Source organism: Panicum virgatum, chromosome 4K, assembly GCF_016808335.1.
Source record: "Panicum virgatum strain AP13 chromosome 4K, P.virgatum_v5, whole genome shotgun sequence".
Classification (NCBI taxonomy): Eukaryota; Viridiplantae; Streptophyta; class Magnoliopsida; order Poales; family Poaceae; genus Panicum; species Panicum virgatum.
The window spans coordinates 10,053,037-10,079,791 of NC_053139.1; the positions used below are offsets into that span (position 1 = coordinate 10,053,037).

At 47.9% G+C, this 26,755-nt stretch overlaps 1 protein-coding gene across 2 annotated transcripts in view; it reads right to left on the bottom strand.

Annotated features, from left to right (window-relative positions):
* LOC120703012 overlaps window positions 1-25,065 on the bottom strand; it is a 43,854-nt gene extending 18,789 nt beyond the window's left edge. Inside the window, exons 1-3 of one of the 2 annotated variants that reach the window (XM_039987017.1) lie at window positions 24,582-25,057; window positions 19,470-19,594; window positions 19,305-19,396 (exon numbers count right to left, since the gene is read on the bottom strand). In XM_039987017.1, coding sequence (XP_039842951.1) covers window positions 19,305-19,396; window positions 19,470-19,594; window positions 24,582-24,919 — 555 coding nt within the window. In that variant the 5' untranslated portion in view covers window positions 24,920-25,057. Of the gene's footprint in view, window positions 1-19,304; window positions 19,397-19,469; window positions 19,595-24,581 lie in introns of both variants that reach the window. The other variant, XM_039987018.1, reaches the window with a different exon arrangement.
* Between the last annotated feature and the right edge of the window lie 1,690 nt (window positions 25,066-26,755).

Here is a 26,755-nt window from a genome sequence, read left to right on the forward strand (position 1 = left end):
TGCCTTGTGTAGTTAAATTTGTTATTTAACTACTCTATAAACGATTACCCATGTTTGTTTTTAATGTTGTTCTTGCATTGCATATAGACACGACTGCCTTATCGGACGGGACGTACGAGCTGATCCCGGAATCTGACGGAGGTGATCTCGAAGCTCACGTGAACACTGCGGAACTAACTGAAGCCCCGAACCAAAGTTCGGAAGAGCCTAGCGCTGAAATAGTTAGCAATTACCGAGAAGGCAAGCCCCGGACATAACCTATATTTCAAATTATTATCATTTACTGTTATTACTTACTTGTGCATTTACAGTTCTTAGGATTTGAATTGAAACCCTAGATGCATGATCCTAGGAACCTATGTACTGAACACTAGACCTAAGTTCGACTATCTGCTAAGCTTATAGGAACGGTAAAAGTCGAGTGATTGCCTGTCACTCGCGAGCTTTATAGGAATTGCTTGTTTACTTTCTGTTATCAATATAAGGACGACGGACGGGGTTGTGTCGATATCATGTCCTATGTGAGACCCCGTCTGTGTTGATGAACTTGCTAAGGTCGCGGTGTGTGGTAGTGCTGGTTAAGTTTTTGAAAGTACTAGTCACATGCCGTAAATATGGTACGCGGCAAGCCTAGTAGCCGATTGGACCGGGGAGTGGATATACCTCCCACTCTCTCAGTAGGGATAGGTTTTATTATATGTTGCGCAACACTACGACTTCTAGGGACAAGGTTCGGCCTTGGAGCCCTGTAGTCGGGGAGAGTGGCACTATCCACAAGTCGGAAAGAAAGGTTAACGGTTGTTTGGGAATGACCCGACGGTATTCCAGACGTGTGTGCTAGGTTACCCTTGCAAGGTTGAATTTCGATTCAGAATCGTCCGCCTCTCACGATGAAATGAGACTGCTTGATCTCTTTGCCACACAGAGTAATAAGAGCAACAATATTCTTATTAATCTTGATGTTTGCTTAGAAGTTCCACCATGTTTGGTTAGTAGATGCATACATAGAATGGTTAATCAACTAGAATCTTGAAGCTAAAACTTGAAAGTAAGGACCTACTCTTTATTGCTTTTCAGCAAAGGAAAACCAGAGCCTTACAAAGCCTTGCATAGTCTAGCTAAGGTGGGCTACTTATACCCGTTGTCGGTTAAGTCTTGCTGAGTATTAGAATACTCAGCCTTGCTGTTGAAACCCTTTTTCAGGTATGACTTTTGAGGATCAGATCGCTAGCTTAACCTATCCTTGCTCGTTGCCTTCTGGCTGGTCCGTAGAGTGGGATACGTCTTCGGCCGGCAATGACTATGACGAGTGATACCATGCCTGGGCTAGCCTGGTATCCTTTTTCGACGTGTTGTAGCCGTCGTGTTTTATCTTCCGCTGTTTTAAACTCTGATTCTACACTTATGTTTTTGTATAACAGTATTACTTAAGTTGGTTTTGTAATAATCTTTTGAACTGGTTTGTAATCTTTAATATGCCTGTGTTGTAAATTTGTGGTTGTAATATCTCTGAACTCGCCTTCGTGCGGGGTATGCTTGTTCGATCCGAGAATCGGTGGTTGTATCGGGACGTTACCCGACAGACCAAAAATTGTTCCGTTTGAAGTGCGTTTAAGCTAATGTTGCCTTTATGGTGATGGTTTACGCACTTGAGCCGGGATAATTTAGGCGGTTCTGCCACAGCTGGTATCAGAGCTACAAGCATATACCAGAGGTGTTGGAACCTTAAAAATCGCTTTCCATATAAAATTGGAACCATAAAGAATTTCGGAAAAATACGTTGGATTCGTTAAGAGTTGTGTTTAGAACGTAAAGTCCTACGGAATTTATGGGAATTACTAGGTGGTTATTTTTGTATGGTTTATGTTATCTGACTTCCAGCACTTTATATTTTGTCAAACCATACTCACAAGCAACTCTTAATTTTTGTAACGACGCACCTACGTGAGGTAAGATGGTAAGGATCCTCAGTCAGCTGAGGGAGTCTGACCTTCCCGTCGGTGATGCGAGCCGAACGCTGCCCTCAAGCAGTGGCTTACTTGAGGTGCTTCCAATATACCGACTATTAGTTGACTATATTGGAAGTAAAGTGTGCTCAGTCAGCTGAGGGAGTCTGACCTTCCCGTCGGCGATGCGAACCGAACGCTGTGCTCAAGCAGTGGCCTACTTGAGCTACTGCCAATATACCGACCTCGGTCGACTATATTGGGAGTAAAGGAACTTGTGAATACGCCTCTGAGTAGCGTATGTTAACGTTGGCCATACGGCGGAAATTGTATGGCTGCCGCTTCTATAGTGAGCGGTAATGTTTGGGAACGCTTTCATGGGTGCTGGCATGAAAGGTTCATTGGGGTTATATATATATGTTTTGTCAATCTTCTGCAGGTACGCTAACCACGATTCGATAAGATAAGAACGGTTAGAATGTATCGACTAGCTATATAGGGAGAGCCGTATTTATGTATGCCACCGTGCTAACCACGTAAGCCCAACGATAGTTGGCAATTGTTTATCTTGTGAGGAACGAACAGGACGTGCATGCATATCTAGTTGATGTTTGATTTGTTCCTAGTACTTGAAGTTGCTACATGAGCTTGTTAAGGAATTTCTAGTATGAATCCTTATAAGATAAGTGTTAGTGTGCTTAAAACATGAGTGAGTGAAACTCTGATGTTAGTAGCATATTAGTAAAATGCTTAGGTTTCCTTAGATGAAAAATATGGTTTCGAGTCATGCCTTCCTCCTAAGCCCCATCTTGTTGTTATAAGGATCTTTTCATTCCTTAGAATCTCAAATGATGAACCAGTACCGATTGTGGTTTATTATTCTTTGAGTTTGGAATCATATCATCTTGTGAATTAGAATCACATTTGTTTTACCGCAGTCTTCTTAAAGCTTTAACTTTTGAGCCCAAACCAGAGAAACATCCTCTCTGGTACAAAAATGAAATACAGTGGCGGACCGTCCGCCCACCTGGGCCGGACTGTCCGCCAGCCCACCAGAGCCTCTGCAAGCTCTCTGGAACGGGCGCGGACTGTCCGCCCCTCAGGCGCGGACTGTCCGCCAGCCCACCAGAGCCTCTGCAAGCTCTCTGGAACGGGCGCGGACTGTCCGCCCCTCAGGCGCGGACTGTCCACCGTTACTCAGTCAGCTCTCGAACTTAGTCTATTTCAAATCTTTTCAAAACGCTGTTAGCCCTCATGCATGCAACTAGACATTTTGAGCAAGATGGCACTAGAGACCCGTCAAGCATGAGTACACAACCCCTCTTGATAGTACGGCTATCTATCCAACAAATCCGGTCACTTTTCATCCACTAAACGCCTTGTGACCGGTAAAATATAAAAGCCCTATTTTATACCTTTGCCTTGAGCCCGAGCTTTGCTCATCATCTCCAAAACTCCATACGTTCACAACCAAATCTCTTTCATCCGTGGATCAACCTATACTCATTATCTCAAATGAAATCGTTAATCCACAAACCGTTGTCATTAATTACCAAAACTCGAATTAGGGGCCTAGATGCTTTCAATCTCCCCCTTTTTGGTAATTGATGACAACACTAAATTTTAGAGTGATAAAAGTGTTCAAGTCAACTTTATACACTAGGCATAAGGTGGACTTGGAATTGAACTTTGGAAGAACTTACTCATTTTCTTGAAAAATTTCAGAATATGGTATGAATAAATTCACCAAGTTCGATGAGTAGAGAGAACTCCCCCTTAATATGTGCATATAAATTTTCATGAATACCAAGTACACATATATATATTTGAAACTTTTGACGGAGTTTTCCCTACAAGTGGAAATCGAGGCATACAAGATATAAGATATATATGATATGAACTTTAGCCTGGTTAGCACAACCTCACAACCACAAGATGAACATAAATAGATAAGAGTAGCATAAACTAACATAGTTCATCACACAATACAAACCAAATGTTCAAATCCAAACACAAGTCTCAAATAGAGTTCATGAAAGATACAAATAACACATGAGAGGCAAGCGGAAGCTGAAAACGAGTGATCTCCATAAGAAGTCCATGAGCTCCCCCTAGATCCAAGCACTCCAAAGCTCCTTCTCCCCCTTTGGCATCAATTGCCAAGAAAGTCAAACGGCTGGTGGAGGAGGTGGCGGTGGGTAGAACGGCTGGTGCGGGTAGAACTCTGGAGGCGGCACTAGAGCCGGAAATACCGAGTAGAAGTGATCCGAAAATCCAGTGAAGGTTGTGCTGAAGTCATCAAAGCGCTGCTCTAGCTGCTCCTGTCTCTGCTCAAACTGCTCAAACTGCTCAGAAGAGGGCAAATCCTCAAAACATGAGTCAAGAGCTGCTATATTTGAGTGTAAACTCTCATGAAACCCCTGCATCTGAGCCATCATGGGCTGCAGCATCTGCTGCTGCATGTTCTGAAAGTTAAGGTTCATTTGATTCTGCATCTGACTGGCCAACCCCGCAATCTGAGAGGACATGTTCTGCTGCATGGATGCAAAGTATGGGTCAAAATAGCCAGCTGGAGGGGCCCACTGCTGCTGTGCTGGAGGATGCGGTGGTGGCATGGCATGCTGAGCTGCTGCTGCTCCCATGTGAGCATCATCATCACTATCATCTTGCCCCTGTGCTTCGGCATCCATATCATCTCCAGGGAAGGGAGTCAAAGGCCTCAAAAGAAAAGCATTGTCATTCTTGAATGGCCTGAAAGGAGTGTGCTTGCTTTCACATAACCCTCTGAAGCTAGTCTTAACCTTGATGATGGACATAATGTATGGAGCAAAATACAAGTTCATCTCCATGTTAAGCCTCAAATCTGCAAGCTGATCCATGATAAGACCAATGACATTTATTCTATTTCCATTCATGATATGAGATATCACATTCCAATAGTGCCCTCTAACCTTGTCCTTGTTGCCACTCTTAGGCATGAATGTGACTCTGACAATTTTATTGATCACTGCAGGATGATGCCTCAGACCCTGAGTACCCCCAAAAGTTCTAGCAATACCAAGATGTGCAGGCTCATAGAACATGAGGTAGTCATTCTCATCTAGTGAGTTTTCTAACACAACATTCACACTTTGCTCACTAGTGATGAAATCATAATCTAATTGATTTGCCTCAGCAAACTGTGCAAATGTAGCACCATAGGTTCTTTTGCCAGTTGTCCACCTAAATGTTTCCTCAACCATGTTGATCTCTAGAGTGGCATAGAACTGGCGTATCACTGTTTCATTCCAATCACACCTATGGTGCAAAAAATTAGCTAACCCCATTTGTTGAAATCTATCCACTAGATCAGACATGACTTGATGTTGTCTCATATAGGCTAGGTCAATGGTCTGATGTTTGAATACATTTTTCTTAATTAGATGACCAAAGTAAACATCTTTTTGTACCTCGGTTTTGAAGAAGAGAATGTTGGTGTCACGAGGCAAGCTGAACTGATCCACTGCTCTTGCATTTGCATAGCTTTCTGCAGTCCACTGTCGACTAGGTAGATCAAGCCCCATCAAATCTGTAACATCATTGTCAACCCCCTCAGTATCTTCCTCTGAAGACTCATCACCAACATCTCCCACTGAAGATGCAGCAGCCATCTCACTGACATTTGGAGCATAGTCCACATCATCCGAGTCATCACTGTCTCTTTGTCTTTTAGAAGTCATTGCCTTCTTGATTTTAGTAGCTGTGGCCTTGACGATCTTCCGGGGTGGCCTGAGATCAAGATTTAACCATAAGAACAATTACTAAAGTCATAGAATCAATCCTAAATGATAGAGCTCAATTCAGCACTGATCTGAAAAAAAACTGATACTAGCGGACCGTCCGCACTTCTGAACGCGGACCGTCCGCGGTTCATGAACTATCACGGCGGACCGTCCGCGTCCAGCAGGCGGACTGTCCGCGACCCATCTGTTCTGCGCAGGAACACAAAATCGCCCTCATCTTTGATTCACCCACATTTTGAGTTTCGATTCAAATCCACCAACCAAAATTACACTATAGCATCTCCTTATCACTAGGAATATGATCCCCCAATTATTTTCAAGAATCCATGGTCCAAAAATAGATCGGAGCATCTAACCCTAACTCTTTCCAATAAAGAAAACCAAGAACAAGAGTTAGGGATTCATCGAAATACCGAGAGGACATGATGCACAATCTTGAGAAGAGTCCGGGGATGTGCTCGGACCGTCCGGGAACCACTCCAAAAAGGCTTGACCTTGTTGTCTTCCCCACGTGCTTGAGAGAAAAAGAGAGAGAGCCTTTTGGAGGATATGTGCGGTTTGGTGGGGGAGAGTGAGAGGGACATCCAATATAAATCAAGTCTGGCCGACCCCACCTTTCTTTCCAGTAGCGGACTGTCCGCGATATCCTGGCGGACCGTCCGCCGTTGAATTTTTTACACTGCCAACCGACTAAAACTGCCTCTGGTAGAATCTGCACAGCACAGGCGGACCGTCCGCGGTCCTTTGGCGGACTTTCCGCCCCTTACCCGCGGACTGTCCGCAGTACCAAATTTCAGACTGTCCAGAATTGTGCCAATTTTCTCAATTCCAACTCCGATTAGGGATCATTGCTCATATAAAAATCCAAAAATCTCAAATATTGCATGAAAACCTTCAAAAGACTCATGTGAGCAAGTTTCAACAAGAATTCAAAAATAAATCGAGTAGAATTATGAAAACTCATAAATGGCTCAAAAATACCTCAAAAATTCAGAAAAATGAAACAAGAAGAGGATGAAAGAACCATATACCATATGTCCTAGTTTTCAAGCCACATTTGAGAAGTCAATGATATTTAACTCATTTCTCAACTTGCAAAACCGAGATTCATCCAAAGGCTTGGTAAATATATCGGCTAATTGATCATCCGTGCCAATACCATCAATCTTGATATCACCCTTGTTCACATGATCTCTAAGAAAATGATGGCGGATATCAATATGCTTGGTTCTTGAATGTTGAACCGGATTAGAGGCAATCTTCACGGCACTTTCATTATCACACAACAAGAGAATTTCATTAAATTTCACACCATAATCTAGAAGAGTTTGCTTCATCCATAATAATTGTGCACAACAACCTCCGGCCGAGATATATTCCGCTTCGGCGGTTGAAAGAGCCACGGAATTTTGCTTCTTTGATGACCAAGATACAAGAGATCTTCCAAGAAATTGACAACCACCGGAGGTGCTTTTCCTATCAACTTTGCACCCCGCATAATCCGAGTCCGAGAATCCAACCAAGTCAAAATGAGCACCCTTGGGATACCATAAACCAATATTAGGAGAATATTTCAAGTATCTCAAGATCCTTTTGACGGCGGTCAAATGACATTCTCTAGGTGCGGCTTGAAATCGTGCACACATGCAAACACTAAACATTATGTCGAGCCTAGATGCGGTCAAATAAATCAAACTACCAATCATAGAACGATAAAGCTTTTGATCAACCGGGTTACCTCCCTCATCTAGGCCGAGATGCCCATTTGTGGCCATAGGAGTCTTGATTGGTTTGGCATCTTCCATACCAAATTTCTTCAATATATCCTTCACATATGTTGATTGACACACAAAGGTGCCTTCCTTGAGTTGCTTGATTTGAAGTCCAAGAAAGAAACTCAATTCACCAATCATGGACATCTCAAATTCCCTAGACATCATTTCACCAAATTCCTCACAAAAACTTGGGTTAGTTGAACCAAAGATAATGTCATCGACATAAATTTGACAAACAAACAAATCTTTACCAATATCTTTAGTGAACAAAGTAGTATCAACCTTACCAATTTTGAAGCCCTTAGAGATAAGAAAATCCATCAATCTTTCATACCAAGCTCGTGGAGCTTGCTTAAAACCATAAAGAACTTTAGAGAGCTTGTATACATGATTTGGCTTCTTGGGATCTTCAAAACCGGGAGGTTGCTCAACAAAAACAAGTTCATTAATCTTGCCATTCAAAAAAGCACTTTTTACGTCCATTTGAAAAAATTTTATGTTGTGAGAGCAAGCATAAGCTAATAAAATTCTAATGGCTTCTAATCTAGCAACGGGAGCAAAAGTTTCACCGAAATCCAAACCTTCGACTTGAGTGAAGCCTTGAGCTACCAATCTTGCCTTGTTTCTCACAACCATTCCATCTTCATTTTGCTTGTTTCTAAAAACCCATTTAGTGCCAATAACATTATAATTCTTGGGCCTCTCAACTAAATCCCAAACTTGATTCCGGGTGAATTATTTAATTCTTCATGCATAGCATTCACCCAATCTGGATCTCTCAATGCTTCATCTACACGGTTAGGTTCAACAAAAGATACAAAAGAATAATGTTCACAAAATGAAGCAATGCGAGATCGAGTTTGGACACCCTTACTAATATCACCCATGATTTGATCCACCGGATGATCCTTTGCAAGAACATGATGAATTCTTTGAGGAACAATGGGTTCTTGAGTTGATGAAGAAGGTGCACTAGATGAACCAACTTGATCTTGTACTTGAGAATCATCATTACTTGAATCTTGTACAATTTGTTGTGCTTGATCATTTGAGATAGAAGTTGAAGGATTAACTCTAATAGAGATAGAAGGACCATCTTCATCTTCATCTTCTTCTCTTGGTCTAACAACACCAATTGACATATTTTTCATTGCATTTCTCAAACCATCACTTCTCACATCATCAAGATTTTCTTGTTCATTATGAGAACCATTGGTTTCATCAAACTCAACATCATATGCTTCTTCAACAATGCCATGAGTTTTGTTGTAGACCCGATAAGCCTTGCTATTAGATGAATATCCAAGAAGAAAATCCTCATCACATTTGCTTTGAAACTTTGATAATCGAGTTCCCTTCTTGAGAATATAGCATTTGCAACCAAACACTCTAAAATATGATATATTTGGCTTCCTTCCAATGAGCAACTCATATGGGGTCTTGTTATGAAATCTATGGCAATACAATCTATTTGAGGCATGACAAGCCGTGTTGATTGCTTCGGCCCAAAAACTATCCGAAACATTGTACTCGGGGAGCATTGATCTTGCCATATCAATCAAGGTTCTATTTTTCCTCTCAACAAGACCATTTTGTTCCGGAGTGTACTTGGTTGAGAATTCATGCTTGATTCCTTTCACATCACACCATTCCTCAACTCTTGTGTTTCTAAACTCACTTCCATTGTCACTCCTCACTTTCTTCACCTTGAGCTCAAATTCATTTTCGGCCCGTGTAAAGAATTTCTTGAAAGTGTCATATGTATCGGCCTTGTCATGAAGAAAGAAAACCCATGTATATCTTGAGTAATCATCTACTACCACAAGACAATATCAATTTCCACCAATACTTCTATATGTTGTAGGACCAAATAAATCCATATGTAATAATTCCAATGGTCTCTCGGTTGACATGACACTCTTAGTGGGATGAGCATTTGCAACTTGCTTTCCGGCTTGACATGCACTACAAAGCTTATCTTTATCAAACTTCACATTTTTCAAGCCAACTACTAAATCATGCTTCAAAAGTCGGTTGAGTTGCTTCATGCCAACATGACCAAGCCTTCTATGCCATAACCAACCCAAAGATGATTGAGTGAATAAGCAAGTGGACAAGTTTGCCTCTTTAGTAGCAAAATCCAAAAGATATACATCCTCATGTCTAAATCCCGTAAAGATGTGATCTTTTCCATCCAAGTTAGTCACTACAACATCATCTTTAGTGAAACTACACTTATATCCAAAATCACAAAGTTGAGTGACCGCTAAGAGATTAAACTTGAGAGAATCAACCAACAATACATTTGAAAGAGAATGATTGCTTGAGATAGGAATTGTACCAACTCCTTTGACTTTGCCCCGGCTATTGTCACCAAAGATGATGTCACTATAGCCACCCACATTCTCATCTAGAGAGGAAAACATCATTTGATCTCCGGTCATATGTTGAGTGCATCCACTATCAAGCACCCAATGTCTTCCTCCGGACTTGTAATTCACCTACAAAGAGGAAGTAACTCTTTTAGGTCCCCAAACTTTCTTGGGTCCTTGAACGTTAGTGACCACATTAGTGACCAAGACTTTTGGCACCCAAATGGCATTCTTTTTAGCACCATTTATAGGTTTCCCAACAAATTTTGCACTAACATTGCCATTTGAATTTTTCATAAGCATGTAACTTGAATCAAAGGATATGACTTTCTTGTTGGTGCAATTCTTCTCAACATGGCCAACCTTCTTGCATTTTTCACAATATGGCTTGCCACTACTCTTCACAAAGGTAGTTTTGGTTTGCACAAAAGTCTTCTTCCCTTTCTTAGGAATATATCCAAACCCTTGCTTGTTCAAGGTGAACTTTTGGCTTGCCCAACAATGATTAAACTTTGCTCTACTATCATAGCATTTTCTCAAATCATTAGTCAAGCAAGTAACCTCTTTTTTAACAAATCATTTTCCATAATGAGAGATTTATTGCAAGATGAGTTATCTATTTTGGTGCACAAAGAACTAGTAGAGCTAGAGCCACAAGACTTATCATCAATTAAATCATAACTAACACCAATGCTCAATGTTGCTTTTCTTTCATGACTAAGCAAGGTATTGTGAGCTTCCTCAAGCTTCTCATGAGTTTCTTTGAGATTCTCATGAGAAGTATTTAGCTCCTCATAGGAATTTTGAAGAGAAGTAAACTTCAACTTCAAGTCCCTCAACTTAGCCTTTTCCTTTGTCATGAATTCATTGGCATCATTAAGCATTTCAACAAGATCATCATATGAAAGTTCATCAAGTTCACCATCTTGTTGTACCTTTGCACCACCCTTTGCCATAAGACAATGTGGTGTAGAGAAGAGTGATGGAGCCTCCTTGATGGCGATCCCGGCAACTCCCTTGGATGGCTTGTCATCATCATCATCATCATCATCATCATCGGAGCTTGCATCGGAATCCCATTCAACTAAATATGCTTGGCCATTCTTTTTCTTCTTGATGAACTTCTTCTTCTTCTTTTCATCATTTTTCATGTTCTTTTTCTTTTTTAGACAATTTACAATGATATGACCTACTTCACCACAATTGAAGCAAGTCTTGTCCACAAAAGGATTTTTTCTTGATGATTGACCTCTCTTGCTAAAGTTCTTCTTGCTCATCATTCTATTGAATCTCTTGACAAAGAGAGCCATCTCCTCGTCCGATTCTTCTTCTTGGCACCCACTTTCTTCTTCATTTTTGCTATCTTGAGCTTTGAATGCCACACTTTTCTTTTTCACATCAATTTCTCCACCATGAGCTTCATCTTGAGATTTCTTGAACATGTCATGGGTGAGAATTTCTCCCAATATTTGTGTGGGAGTTGCGGTCTTCACATTTGACCTTACAAGTAAGGTCACAATTGTGTCATATCTTTCCGGAAGACATCTAAGAAACTTGTGGTTGAAATCCCCATCCGGTACCTCAAATCCAAGTCACTTGAGGTCATTCACAATGTCATTTAGCCGGTTGAACATCTCGGCTATACTCTCATCCTTCTTCATGGTGAATTCACTAAAATTCCCTTTGAGCAAATACAACTTAGCCTCCTTCACAGTTGATGTGCCCTCATGAATTTCCATAAGCTTCTTCCATATGTCATTTGCATTTGTGAGGCTCTTGACTCTATTAAATTCATTCACATCAAGAGCACTAAAGAGCACATTAACCCCTTGATCATTTAGTGTCTCATTTTCCTCATCTAGGGGTGTCAAACTCTTTGGGTCCAAAATGACATATCCATCACTTACTACTCTCCATAGCTTTCTACTCATGGCTTTGAGATGAGCCGACATCCTAGTCTTCCAATAATCATAATTATTCCCATCAAAGAACGGTGGCTTCCCAACATGAATCCCATGATCACTAGTCATTGTTCTACTCTAAGATGGTTAAATCCGCAATTAATGGAGTACTTAGCTCTGGTACCACTTGTAGGATCAAGAACACCGACTAGAGGGGGGTGAATAGGCGGTTTAAAATCTAAAACCAATAACACTAGAGAAATTTAATTAGTAACAAAGGAAAGCCCTATGTTATGCTATTACTCTCTCTAGATTGGTTTGCAACCTAGGGTGACAAGACACAAATCAAGCTCTAGTAAAGTAAATTGCTCAAAGTAAATACAAGAATAAAAGTGAGCAAGAGAAGTAACCAAGCTTGACACAAGAATATATCCCGTGGTGTCGATGACTTGCCGGTCACCCCTAATCCACGTTGAGGTGGATTCCAAGAATCAACCGCTCCTCTATCAAGAACCTCTTGATCTTGAGCCGGCTTGAAACAAGAAACCGCTCCACACCTCGATTCCACTAGAGTTGCTATTCACCACTCCGGTGAGGTGAGCACAAAACCTCTCACAACCGAAATCGGGGCTCCTCAACAATCTCCTTGGAGGTGCTCCATGAAATCCACTTCTCCAAGCCGTCTAGGGAGCGGCAACTCCCAAGAGTAACAAGTTGATGACGTTTGCTTAAAGTTTCCCTAATGCCACAAAGCTCAAACTCTTGATGCAATGCACTAGGAAGCTCTCACACTCTCAAAAAGCAATATCTAAGCAAGTGTGTGTGAGAGAGGGATGCCTTAGCTCTAATGTGTCAAGAATGCTATCCAAATGGCCAAGAGACCCTCCCAATGACCGGGCATTGGGTATATATAAACACCCCTCAAAAAACTAGCCGTTACACTCTTTTCTGCGAAGTCGCGGACCGTCCGCGTTTCAAAAACCGGACTGTCCGCCGTTATAAACCAGTGAGTCAGAGTGCAATAAATGCATGTCAGAACTAGCCGTTAAGCCCTGGCGGACCGTCCGCGCCCTAGTGGCGGACCGTCCGCAGTTAAGAGTTCCAACCCACCAGAGACTAACATCGTCTCTGGAACAATTTTGAGATTAGCCTTCGGACCGTCCGCGCCTCAGGAGCGGACCGTCCGCAGTTTAACTTTTGAGCCCAAACCAGAGAAACATCCTCTCTGGTACAAAAATGAAATACAGTGGCGGACCGTCCGCCCACCTGGGCCGGACTGTCCGCCAGCCCACCAGAGCCTCTGCAAGCTCTCTGGAACGGGCGCGGACTGTCCGCCCCTCAGGCGCGGACTGTCCGCCGTTACTCAGTCAGCTCTCGAACTTAGTCTATTTCAAATCTTTTCAAAACGCCGTTAGCCCTCATGCATGCAACTAGACATTTTGAGCAAGATGGCACTAGAGACCCGTCAAGCATGAGTACACAACCCCTCTTGATAGTACGGCTATCTATCCAACAAATCCAGTCACTTTTCATCCACTAAACGCCTTGTGACCGGTAAAATATAAAAGCCCTATTTTATACCTTTGCCTTGAACCCGAGCTTTGCTCATCATCTCCAAAACTCCATACGTTCACAACCAAATCTCTTTCATCCGTGGATCAACCTATACTCATTATCTCAAATGAAATCGGTAATCCACAAACCGTTGTCATTAATTACCAAAACTCGAATTAGGGGCCTAAATGCTTTCACACGCCGGGCTGGTAAGAAGCCATGGTCGGAGGAGGGCGGCCATAGACGACTTCGAATGGTGTCGCCCATAATGCCGTCTGATACGAGGAGTTGTAGGAGAATTCTGCCCACGGTAACCAATGAAGCCAAGAACATGGACGATCGCCGGCCAAGCATCGGAGGTAGACGCCCAAGATACGATTTGTCACCTCGGATTGCCCATCAGTTTGCGGGTGGAACGCCGAACTGAGGCGGAGCTCGACGCCGGAGAGCTGGAACAATTCCGTCCAGAATGCGCTGGTGAAGACCGGATCCCGATCACTGACGATGGAGCACGGAATGCCATGGAGCCGCACGATCTAGTCGAAGAAGGCGCGCGCCACCGAAGTCGCGGAGTACGGGTGCCCCAGCACAATGAAATGCGCATATTTGGAGAAGCGGTCGACGACGGTGAGGACGACCGACTTGCCGCCGACGCGAGGGAAGCCTTCCACGAAGTCGAGGGCAATGTCTTGCCGCACCGCCGTGGGCACGGGCAGCGGCTGAAGCAGGCCGGCGGGATGCAGATGCTCGGTCTTGTTGCGCTGGCAGGTGGCGCAGTCGTGGACGAACTCGCGCACCAGGCGATTGGCAGCGAGGTTGTAGAACGAAGCCCGGAGCCAGCGTAGAGTCTTCTGAACGCCCTCGTGTCCCACGCCGTGCGTCGTGGCCAGAATTTGTGGCCAAAGAGTGGAGGACGCCGGGACAAAAATCCGGCCTCGATGCGTGACGAAGCCATCAGCTATGCTCCAGGAAACGCCGGCGTCCCGTTGAGCGATCTCAGCGCGCTTGGCGACGATCTCCGGCAAGGTGCATGCCTCGCGCCTGAAGCCCTCGAACAGCTCGATGTCCGGCCGCGAGATGGCGCAGGCCGCCGGTGTCACCATCATCTCGTCGCGGCGTGAGAGAGCATCGGCCGCCGCGTTCTGGCACCCCGGCTTGAACTCCACCGAGAAGTCGCAGCCAAAGAGTTTGCTGACCCAGGTGTGCTGAGGGATGGTCGACAGTCACTGGTCCAACAAATATTTCAGCGCGAAGTGGTCGGTGCGGACCGTGAACGGACGCGCCCAGAGGTAGGGGCGCCAATGCTTGACCGCCTTGACGAGGCCGATCAGTCCGCGTTCGTAGGCGGCCAACTTCGCATGATGCGGCGCCATGGCGCGGCTGAAGTAGGCGACCGGGCCGGCGCCTTGGTGGAGCACAGCCCCGATCCCCGATCCTGATGCGTCGCAGTCAACGATGAACGACACGGCGAAGTCCGGCAGCTGCAGGGTTGGGCTCGAGGTAAGCGCCGCCTTGGGCGCCAGGAACGCCTCGGTGGCTGCCGGAGACCACAGGAACACCTCGCGCTTGAGCAACGCCGTCAGGGGGGGCGCGATGGTGCCGTAGTTCTTGATGAAGCGCCGGTAGTAGCCGGTGAGGCCGAGGAAGCCACGGAGCGCCTTGACCGAACGCGGCTGTGGCCATGCTTGAACAGCGTCGACCTTGGACGGGTCCATGGAGACACCCGTGGAGGAGATGGTGTGGCCAAGGTACGCGACACTGCATTCCGCGAAGCAGCACTTGGATTTCTTGAGGATGAGGGAGTGCTCGCGCAGTACAGTGAGAACTCGGCGAATATGGCTCAAATGCTCCACCCAAGTGCGACTGTAGATCAAAATATCGTCAAAAAACACAAGTACGAATTGACGAAGGAATGGACCCAGAACCTCGTTCATCAAAGCTTGGAATGTAGATGATGCGTTTGTGAGCCCAAACGCCATCACCAGGAACTCGAAGTGTCCATGATGGGTGCGGAACGCCGTCTTGTGGATGTCGTCGACATGCATGCGGACTTGGTGATGACCGCTCCACAGGTCGAGGGTGGTGAAGAACATCGCCCCCTTCCGCTCATCCAACCGTTCGTCGATGATAGGAATCGGGAACATGTCGCGGACAGTCTTCACGTTGAGCGCCCTGTAGTCGATGCAGAAGCACCGGGAGTCATCCCGCTTGCGGACGAGTAGAACCGGCGACAAGAACGCAGATGTGCTCGGGTGGATGATGCCCTACTCGAGCATCTCGGCGCATTGTCGCTCAATCTCGTCCTTGAGTAGTTGAGGGTAACGATATGGCTGCACGGCCACCGGTGCCGTTCCTGGCAACAGATGAATCCGGTGGTCCAGACGGCGTTGTGGAGGGAGCGTCACCGGTTGCTCGAAGACGTCGGCGAACTCTGCGAGAAGGAGCGCCAAGAGGTCGACGGGTGGCAGCGCGTGCAAGAGGCCGGCCGTCGCGCCAGAACGTCATGGAGCGTCGCTCGAAGTCCCAGAGGATGGGACCGAGGGTCTGTAGCCACTGGCATCCAAGCACCAGGTCGTACTCCTCGAGTTGGAGGACGTACAAGTCGACGACGAACCGCTCGTGGCCGATGGAGATGGAAGCCGCCGTGCAGATTCCCGCGCACTGGACACGTTCGCCGTTCGCCACGCCAACCGAGAGTCCGGAGCGCGGCGTGTAACTGATGCCGAGCCGATCGGCCACCGAGGTGGCGATGAAAGAGTGCGTGGAGCCGGAGTCCACTAGGGCACGCAGGGTGGAGCCGGCGAGCGTCGTGGCGAGGTGCATTGTTTCTGCCGTCTTGATGCCGGTGAGAGCATGTAAGGATATACCGAGATCCTCGTCGGAGTCGGTGTCATCCACCGGCACACTGTCATCGAGTTCCATGAGGTAGATGCCTTTCATGGTGCACTTGTCGATGTGGCCCGAGGTAAATTTCTCGGGGCAGTTGAAGCAGAGGCCGTCGATGCGCCGCTGAGCCATCTCCTGTGGCGTCAGACACGTGAAGCGAGCGCCGGGCCGTGGGGGCGGCTGCGCAGGAGCCGGCGGCGTCGTCGGGGGCGGTTTGGGAGGGGCACCGCCGGAGGAGCGTGGTGCGGATGGTGGCGTCGACGGAGACCGTGGTGGCGGCGCAACGTCATCCTCGATCTGCATGCGACGTTCAAAGGAGCGGGCGAAGTTCATGGCCTCCTCGAGGGTCTCCAGTCGCTGCAATTCCACGTCAATCCGCAGGGGATTGCGGAGGCCGGTGGTGAAGAGATCAATTTGCTGCCGCTCGGAGACATTGTCACAACGTGCGAGGAGGAGCAGGAATTGATCTTGGTACTCCGAGACAGATCCAGTCCAGCGGAGGTGCGCCAGCTCACCCAGGGGATTGCTGCGCACCGGCGGTCCGAATCGTCGGTTGACGAAGTCGACGAACTGCGGCCATGTCGGGACGCCGCGGTTCCGCTCCAGGCGGTAGTACCATTGTTCAGCAGTACCCTCCATATAGTAGGACGATGTGAGGACCTTCTCGTCTTCCGGCGTGCGGTGAGCACGGAAGAATTGCTCGCACTTGTGGATCCACCCGATCGGATCATCCGTGCCATCATACTTGGCGAAGCGAAGTTTGTGAGTCAGCTGCGACGGCGGCGCCGATTGCTTGTCGTCATCGCCACTGGAGGATCCGGAGTGGTGTTTGTCGGACTGGAGGCGGTTGACGGTGACGGTCAGCCGGCTCTGGTCGCCTTTGAGGGTGGTGATTTCATCCCGGACCAAGGTGAGCTCGGCCAGGATCTTGTCCATGCCGGACTTGAAATCGGCAGCGGAGATGGAATCGCCCATCGTCAAGGTGGCGATGGCGGGGCGTAGATGGGTTCAGGAAGGGATGAAGGCGACATGATCAAGAGGATTGATACTAGATGGTATAGCGGATGTATTGGTAAGCTAAGACTCGATAGACTCGCCCTCCCTAGGAGGCTCTGAGTAGATTGAATCTTATTATTGCTTAAACCTCAAGAGTTCCAGCCGTGTCTCTTATATAGCACGACAATTACAAGTTTCCATAACAAACTCCAATAATATCTGAAACAAATCTCCTAAAAATAGTAACAAACTCTAGCCACTAGAGGAAGGATCGGCCGCTTTGCCTTTCTTCTTGCGCCTATACTGGATGCCTACAAAGGCGTCCACAACATTTTCAGAAAATGTTAATCACATGCTTGTGATCTATGTGGTTGCAGAAAGTCAAATAGGGATCAGGAATTTAGGATTCAGAGTCAGGATTTTGGAGTCATCAGCCATGGATCATGCTGTTGTTTTTTTCTTGCTTTTTAGCTTGGAGTTAATTTTTATGTCATGTATGAACGTATGCGTATGTCGTTATGATGCTATGACATGTGAGCTAAGATGTTTGCCTAATTTTCTTTAGAACTTATGAGCTAAGGAACAGCTGAATATTGTACTGCTCCAAACAACATAGGTTCACGTTCGTTGTTGTATAAGGAACGTCGACCCAAATGTTTCGAGAAACCAATCCTTGTTTTGGCCGAATCATTCCAAATTAATAGGGAACACGTCCCACGTTCCAAAATCATCATTCCATAGAGGCTTACCCCCCTCGTTCAAGGGTTCCAAAAATCAGCAAACCACGCTCCTTGTCCCCATTCCTCGTTCCCATCATCCCGGGAACTTGGTGACTTAGTTTAGAAGGGCTATTGCTTCAGTTCCAGCTAGACTTGATCATCCATCGGGTTCGGGTCGGGTCAAAAGAAATCATCGGGTCGTAATTTTCAGCCCGAGCCCGGCCAGGGTTGGGTGAAACCTGTTTTTTCATGTATAATTTTCGGGTTGGGTCAGGTTTTTTTGGGTTTTTGGTTAAAAATTTTGGCTCGAGCCCGGCCCATACATTTGTCATGTCGGGTTTTTTTCAGGCGGGTCGGGTCGGGTTCGTCAGGTTGGGTGGCCCATGATCAAGTCAGTTCTAGCACATCTTCTGCATTGCTCCTTGTATTAGTGATTGGGTTCATATCAGATACTCAACAGTTTAGTATGTATTCTGTTTTGTATGGGCCAGAAAAGAAATTAACAAATTCAAATTTAGCTAGTTCACATCATCATAACAGTAAAAGTGGAACTTGATCTGCTATTGCAAGATCCATGTGGAACCAACTATTTCAAATGTTGAATGTATTTGATCAATAGTCCCAAGGGCCAAGGCTAACTTCCAAATTTTTCATCAAAGAAACATATCCACAACTTTTTTTCTCGAACATGCAGGTATCCACAACTTATTTCACCAGTAAATCCTAATTAATTTCCAAACACGAATGTGTTTGCTAGGCACCTAGTCCACCATTTGGTGGCACAAAACATTGCCATTCCACAGATTGCTGAAACCTTATTTAGGAGAAACTGAACGCCAATTGCCATGGGAGAGTGCCAAGTGAAGCATGACGTGGCACCATTGATGGTCTGGCTGCTACACCCTATGTCCCTATTGGTATTTGCAGTGGCACTACAGTCTACAGATATTACTTATAGGATTAAAAACTAAGAGAAATTACAGATCTACTTTGCATATGAAAATTCTTATTAGTCAAGAATTCTAGGACTTATTTTCCCATTACTGTGCAACATGACGACTATTAACCAAGTAGCTAAAGTCTGTAGCCTAACTAGTTAAGAGACAATTGAGGACCATACAAGACAGAGGTATCCACATGAGGAGCATATCAAGAAATAAAGAGAGCAAATACCAATAAACTAACTAAAAACCAAGGAATTTTGACAAAGAAAAACAACTGCAAAAGTCTTAAAACAAGTCATAGAGTTTAAACGAGACAAATAAGATGGAATTGCATTATATTGTTTAAATCATGGTAGGGTGTACTTTCTTTTTGTTAAATGTCCTACATTTTACTTGGACATGTTCAAGTTCCATGCTTCCATGACTTACTGAATGCAATTGTAGCTTATTTGCTGTGTAAACCAGCACAGCTGTTCCTCCTCCGAACACCAAAATAGTCGCAGCAAGAAATGCCTTCCCAACTGTAACAATCCAAAATGAGAACAAAAGATCTCAAGAACACTGGAGTTCAAAATGTATGGCAAGCAAATGTACTCTGTGAGTATCCAGCAATTACGGCCTTCAACTTCTCAGGGTCCATGGGAGGTGGGTTCCTATCCCGTCGCCTCTCATTGGCTGTTGACGCCAAGTAGTTAGGTTGCTCGGTTGGAAGCTGCCATCTGCAAACAAAACACAGAACAAAAAAACAGAAAACAAAGTGACAACACATTTGTCGGTACCCCAGGACTGGGGTACCCCCTCTTGCTGTGTCTAGGCAAGGGTCTTGTAGTTATCCTTAACTACGTCCAGCAGCCGGTCCCCTGCGGTCCGGAGCCCTGTTCACCTGACAACGGTCCCGGACCCGTCCCCTGGTTGGGAAAGGTCCGGGAGTACCACATGTTCCGGGAGAAGCAGGCGCTCAGCCCGAACAGCCGGAGGCTCCGGACCTCCCGTGGAGGTCCGGACCCCCCATGGGGTCCCGGACCCCTGTATAGTAACCGGACCCCTCACCAAGGGAAGGAATCGACACCCCGCCTCGGGGTGGTCCGGAGCCGCCACGTGTCTACAAGCACAGACACGTATATAAGGCTGCTTGGTCTCCATATTAAGGCTCACCTACCACTGCATTCATTGCGGTAGGAGGACGTCCGAATTGATGTAGCAGAAGCCGAGGCGATTCTTTGACCAGGGGGCACTATTGATCGCGTATTACCAAGATGCATAGTGGGGCTGCTGGCGCCGCCCACGCCGCGCCTGTCAGTCTGCCATGACAGTTGGATACGACGGCTCGGCTTCACCCATTATGACGCCTACATAATAGCCTCAACAGGTCACGCCGCAAGCTACGTTCCCCCAACGGGCACCTTGCTGACGGGACAAGAGAAGACCTCCCTTCGTCAGAGGGTCAGCAGGGCATGGAAGCATATCGGAGGAAAGATTCGCAACCACTGTAGCCATTTAAGTACTCTGCGCAGTATGCTACACAGTCACGTTGGGCCCACCTGTCGGGGCCTCAACGTCCTATGTATCCGCACCCCTTGTCTATAAAAGGGGGGCGTCCGCTAGAAGAAAACTCAGGCTGGGTGAAAGCCAAGACCCGGCAGAGGATAGATTCATACACAACCAAGATCAATACCTCTCCCAGTGGATGTAGGGTATTACGCTCCGGCGGCCCGAACCACTCTAGATCGTGTGTTCTCGTGTGCTTGTCTCAGAGCTAGATTAGCCCAATCGCCTAGTACTTCCCCGAGCACTCCCTCTGTGGGAATAGGCGGGTGCGTTCCGCCACCCGGCTGTGGGTACCCTAGAAATCCCGCAACATTTGGCGCCGTCCGTGGGGATGACAGGCGCTGGCTGGATCTTCAGGCTTCTGGGGCTGTGTTCATCCTCTGCAACGGCGAACGAGAAGATGGAGGAAGGCAGGGCGTCACCCACGCCACATGCCGTGGCACTGGGGCACCAACGCCCACGGTGCGGCGGCGCACGGCAGCGGCGTTTGTTGTGCGTCGCCACTGCGATACCTCAGAGCCGGCGCGGCAACGCACAGCGGAGGCGCCGCCCCTACGTCGGCTCAAGGTTTTCTCTCAAGCAACGGCCACGCTTCCTCTGCGGCGGCATGGCGTCGGCTCAAGGCTTTCTCTCAACATGGAGCCTAGAGCCGACGGCCCTCCCGGAGGAAGTTGGCCGTGTCGTCGTATCGTCTCCGGCACCACCCGAGGTGCTTGGTGCTGCTACAGACAGGACCCCGCCGCCAGACGCAGGGGCCTCTGGCGCGAGCACCAAGGACAAGCCGGCGAACGACCGCCCTTCTCCGCGCTCCGTGCTCGTCCATACGAGCACACATTCTCCCGCTGCGCCAGGCCGGAAAACCAGTTCCTGCCGCAGCGAGCGGCAGGCGGAATGGCTCCCGGTGCAAGACGACGACGGCTGGGGGCTCTCCCATTCAAAGCCAAAGAATTTGTCTCATGCTACCTAAGCATATGACAGCTCTTAGGCAAGGAGTGGCCCCCCAAGCTCCCGAGGTGATGCTAGTTGATGCAGTTCAGGCACATCCAGGGTGCCTTCGCCTCCGACGACTATGAAAAATTCAGGAGTGGCCGTACCACTTCCAACCGGAGAAGAACATGCTGTATAGAAGGCAGTTATAGGTTACCCCTAGATAAGACTAAGAGAGTTCCTCCTTTGTAATAATGTGGCGCCTACATGTGGTCCAGAGCGGTCAAGGTCCGACCTTGTAAGCCCGACCTCTGGTTCTACTGCACAAACAGGCAGAAAATGGTCCGGAGCGGTAGAGGTCCGACCTCGTAATCCCGACCTCTGATGTATACCATGATAACCACAATAATAAAGGAGATTTATTTTCTTAGTCTTATCTCGACTCTACCCTGATTACGTTTTGGTTGGTTATTTCTTGGTTAACCATCTCATGCTCCCAAACAAAGTCTTTTCTTTTGTTGCTAGCCATCCAAGTTAAGTTGCTGGCTTGTAGTCAGGTGAGGACACCCCTTCTAGCTGGAAGGCAGTCCGGACCCCTAAGGACCTGCTCTGGAGAAGTGGTATTTGTATCCTGGGGTAGAGAAGCTCCGCGTAGCTTAGCCCGGTAATGTACCCTAAGTTTACGTACTTCACTACCCTGTTACAGGTACTCTAGTATCCGAGACTGCTGTCTTTAGAGGTCCCGTGCTCCCTTCTAGCGTAAGGCTTGGTTTCTTGCACCTTACTGTGAGGTCCGGTGACATATTTCATCGGTTCGTCATCAATAACTCAAGTCCACTCCGGTGGCCCACTCCGGCGGAGACCGCTCGCCACGGTCGACTCAAGTCCACTCCGGTGGCCCGCTCCGGCGGAGACCGCTCGCCACGGTCGACTCAAGTCCACTCCGGTGGCCCGCTCCGGCGGAGACCGCTCGCCACGGTCGACTCAAGTCCACTCCGGTGGCCCGCTCCGGCGGAGTCCGCTCGCCACGGTCGCCAAGAGCCGGGTCCGGGAAGAGGAGCTTGCTCCCTGAGCGATCCGAGGTCTGTGTAGCCGCTTAGCTTGGTTCCGCACCCTAAAGCCTACACCTTCGTCGCCCTGTGGAGAGCGCTCTAGAACCTGAGCCTGGCAACCAGCGTACCGGCCTCAGGGGTCCGGAGCACCCGCTCTTTGCATGAGCACACCGACGCAATCAAGTTTGCGTGGAAACACATCACGATAGTAGACCCCACCCGCGGGTTCGTGCCCCTCCCGAGGTGGGCCCGGGGGCCACTGTCGGTACCCCAGGACTGGGGTACCCCCTCTTGCTGTGTCTAGGCAAGGGTCTTGTAGTTATCCTTAACTACTTCCAGCAGCCGGTCCCCTGCGGTCCGGAGCCCTGTTCACCTGACAACTGTCCCGGACCCGTTCTCTGGTTGGGAAAGATCCGGGAGCACCACGTGTTCCGGGAGAAGCAGGCGCTCAGCCCGAACAGCCGGAGGCTCCGGACCTCCCGTGGAGGTCCGGACCCCCCATGGGGTCCCGGACCCCCTGTATAGTAACCGGACCCCTCACCAAGGGAAGGAATCGACACCCCGCCTCGGGGTGGTCCGGAGCCGCCACGTGTCTGCAAGCACAGACACGTATATAAGGCCGCTTGGTCTCCATATTAAGGCTCACCTACCACTGCATTCATTGCGGTAGGAGGACGTCCGAATTGATGTAGCAGAAGCCGAGGCGATTCTTTGACCAGGGGGCACTATTGATCGCGTATTACCAAGATGCATAGTGGGGCTGCTGGCGCCGCCCACGCCGCGCCTGTCAGTCTGCCATGACAGTTGGATACGACGGCTCGGCTTCACCCATTATGACGCCTACATAATAGCCTCAACAGGTCACGCTGCAAGCTACGTTCTCCCAACGGGCACCTTGCTGACGGGACAAGAGAAGACCTCCCTTCGTCAGAGGGTCAGCAGGGCATTGAAGCATATCGGAGGAAAGATTCGTAACCACTGTAGCCATTTAAGTACTCTGCGCAGTATGCTACACAGTCACGTTGGGCCCACCTGTCGGGGCCTCAACGTCCTATGTATCCGCACCCCTTGGTCTATAAAAGGGGGGCGTCCGCTAGAAGAAAACTCAGGCTGGGTGAAAGCCAAGACCCGGCAGAGGATAGATTCATACACAACCAAGATCAATACCTCTCCCAGTGGATGTAGAGTATTACGCTCCGACGGCCCGAACCACTCTAGATCGTGTGTTCTCGTGTGCTTGTCTCAGAGCTAGATTAGCCCAATCGCCTAGTACTTCCCCGAGCACTCCCTCTCTGGGAATAGGCGGGTGCGTTCCGCCACCCGGCTGTGGGTACCCTAGAAATCCCGCAACAACATTATTAGGCACCATTTAACAGAGACAACACTAACTCAAGTACATCAGAGAATAAAAAACGCACAGCTAGCAATTTTAAACCAACAAGGAAGACTTAAATATAGCATGCCACAGAGACGAGAAAATATTTTTCTTTACAGATCCAAAATGTTGAAACACGTGGTACTAAATACAGTTCACTATGTCTAACAGAGAGCATGCGGTCTTCAACTTTTATTAATACATGGTTCATCTATGCATCCTAGAGACTAGAGACCCTTAATCAGTGTTTATGTGCAAGTCACAAACACTTTGCATGTCCTCACATATAAATTTAGGAGCAGGTAGAGGTAGAATGCTGCTAACAAAACAGCATTACACCAAATGAATTAGTCCGTACAAAATAATGGTACTGATGAATGCATCGATTAACAAGAATGGACCTGAGAACCATTCTCATATGACAGTGAATCCATTATCAACTATTGCAAACGTGTGCCACTATAGTGTACATGTAGATTGGCATGTGATCTATATTTTTTTTCCCACTTTCCGCATGCTAGAAATTACTTGCGCCAGTCAAAAAATGCATCTCGCATATTCAGAAGTGCACAATTGCAGAATTACTTGCGCCGGTCAAAAAATGCATCTCGCATGTTCAGAAGTGCACAATTGCAGAATTACTTGCGGATACATTCAAATCAGAGCATGAGGCATGAGCGATAGGGTACAAAAATTAACCAGTGCGCACTCTGGCACAAAACTGGGAACTACTGGTCAACGGTCAAGTGTGAACTACATATCTGTACACAAGACAATGGGAGGGAGACTGAGAGAGGCTAATACCTTTTGGGGCCGAAGGTGGCCTGCGGCAGCGAGACGTAGGAACGGAGCGGGTTGAGCGCGTCAGGGTGGAGGCCCGCGGCCTCGGCGCTGCCCGGTGGGATCGCCCAGCGGGAGGACGCGGACAGGGTGGGTTGGGCCGGGGGCGGCGTCCCCTTGATGGGCACGGAGTGGCGGAGGATCTCCGGGAGCACGTCGGGGGAGGGCGGCGCCGACGCCCCGCCGGGCGCTGAAGCGGATGCGGGGAGCTTCTCAGCGAGGCGGCCCACGGCGGTCTTCGACTCGTGGAGGAAGTACGCGCCCTCCTTGGCGGCGGCCATGCGGCCGGCGAGGAAGCTCATGGGCGGCGGCGCGGTGGTCCGGTTCGGGGCCGGGGCCAGGGCCGGGGCCGGTGCGGCGCAATTTGATCGATCAGGTGGTGTGCGGCAAGGTTTGGATTTGGGTTTTTGACGCTTCCGCTTTGGGGAGTTGGGGGGCGTGTCAGCGTGTGGGTGCTTTTGGAGTTGACGCGGCCGTTGCGGGCTTGCGGCGGTTCTGCCGTATGGAGTGATGTGGAGTGTAGCGGGGCTACAATTTCCGGCAGCTACTTTTTCTTCTTTTTTATTTTTCTTGTTTTCTTTTCTGTGATTCTCCATTTCTTTTGGAGAATTGGAGTACCCCAAGTTCGCAAAAAGTTACCCGAGTGTTAAGTGGTACTTGATACAAGACAAGATTTATTTGAAAATCCAAAGAATAAAAAGGAAATTCTTTTGAAGTAGGGCACTAGAGATCTTTAATTTCTCCAAACATAATTAAAATTATTCCCATTTTAATTTAATAAGCAATTTCTGCAAAGGCATTAGAAACTCATGTATACGATAAGACTTCAATTTAAACCAGAACTTTGATCAGTAACGTTGATAAACGAAGAGGAACAGAAAGGGAGGGAAACTGAGACAAATAAATGGGACTTCAGCTAGTGGCACATGACAAAAAGACCATTGAAAAGTCAGACAACTTAGGCGGTTCAGGTCCACTCCCTCAAGGAACAGAAAACAGAAAGCAAAGGAACAATCAATATCCATACTGTTCGTTCATATTCCATTATAAAACAAAAGCTAAGTCCTGAATCTAAACTCAAAAATAAGAAAAGGAACAAAATGAAGACAAGTTTTGAACCATATAATGTCTTGGGAGGCAAGTCGTATCTATCTATACTATAAGAATCCATAACAATTGAAATATTTCTCACCAAATTTAGCCCCCACACCCACCTCATATAGCACCCTCTGTTGGCCCACATGTAATCTATACTATAAGGATCCATAACAATTGAAACATTTCTCACCAAATTTAGCCCACATACCCACCTCATATAGCACCCTCTGATGGCCCACATGTAAGCACAAAAGTTTGACGAAGGAATTTGGCAGACGGATTTCGTCGCCCCGCCCGTTGAATCGGATGACCCCCTCCCCCCTCAGTTTTTTTCCACCGGCAACTGTAACCGCCCGCGCGTACCCTTGGGCTAGATCTCCGTCAATCACGCTCCTCTTTCCTTTCTCCCCGCTCCCTCATCCCCCCCCCCCCCACGATGCCGCCTCCCCCCTGACGCCGCCTCCTCCCCCACGACGCTACCTCCCCCCGACGCCGTTGTAACGCCCTGCCTCGCAGACAGTCCGTTTGGGATGGCGGACGGTCCGCGACGGCTCTGTTTCAACTACTCCATGACCGAGGTTCGTCGGTCGCCACCACGTGACGACCCTCGAGCTCTTCTCTGGCCATCCCCGTACGCCGCATTGAAGGCGTGCAACTTCTCTCCACCCACTCGCGCCCACTCTCTCTCTCTCTCTCTCTCTCTCTCTCTCTCTCTCTCTCTCTCTCTCTCTCTCTCTCTCTCTCTCTCTCTCTCTCTCGGTTCCCTCTCCCCCTCCCTCCCGACGCCAAGAGCGGAGCGTGAGCTCCTCCCGTTCGCCGGCCAAATCCGCGAGTTCTCCTCCATGGATTTAAAATCCACCGCACCCAAAGCTTAACCACCTCCCTAGCTTCCTCCTCAACCTCTCAAACCATAGCCACAACCCCCACCTCGCCGGGAATCCTGGATTCCCCGGCCGCCGGTTGGGGTTTCGCCCAAAGTTGACCTCACTGTGGAACTCCATCGCCCGGTCACCATTTCTTTCGTCCAAGAGCTTGAATCG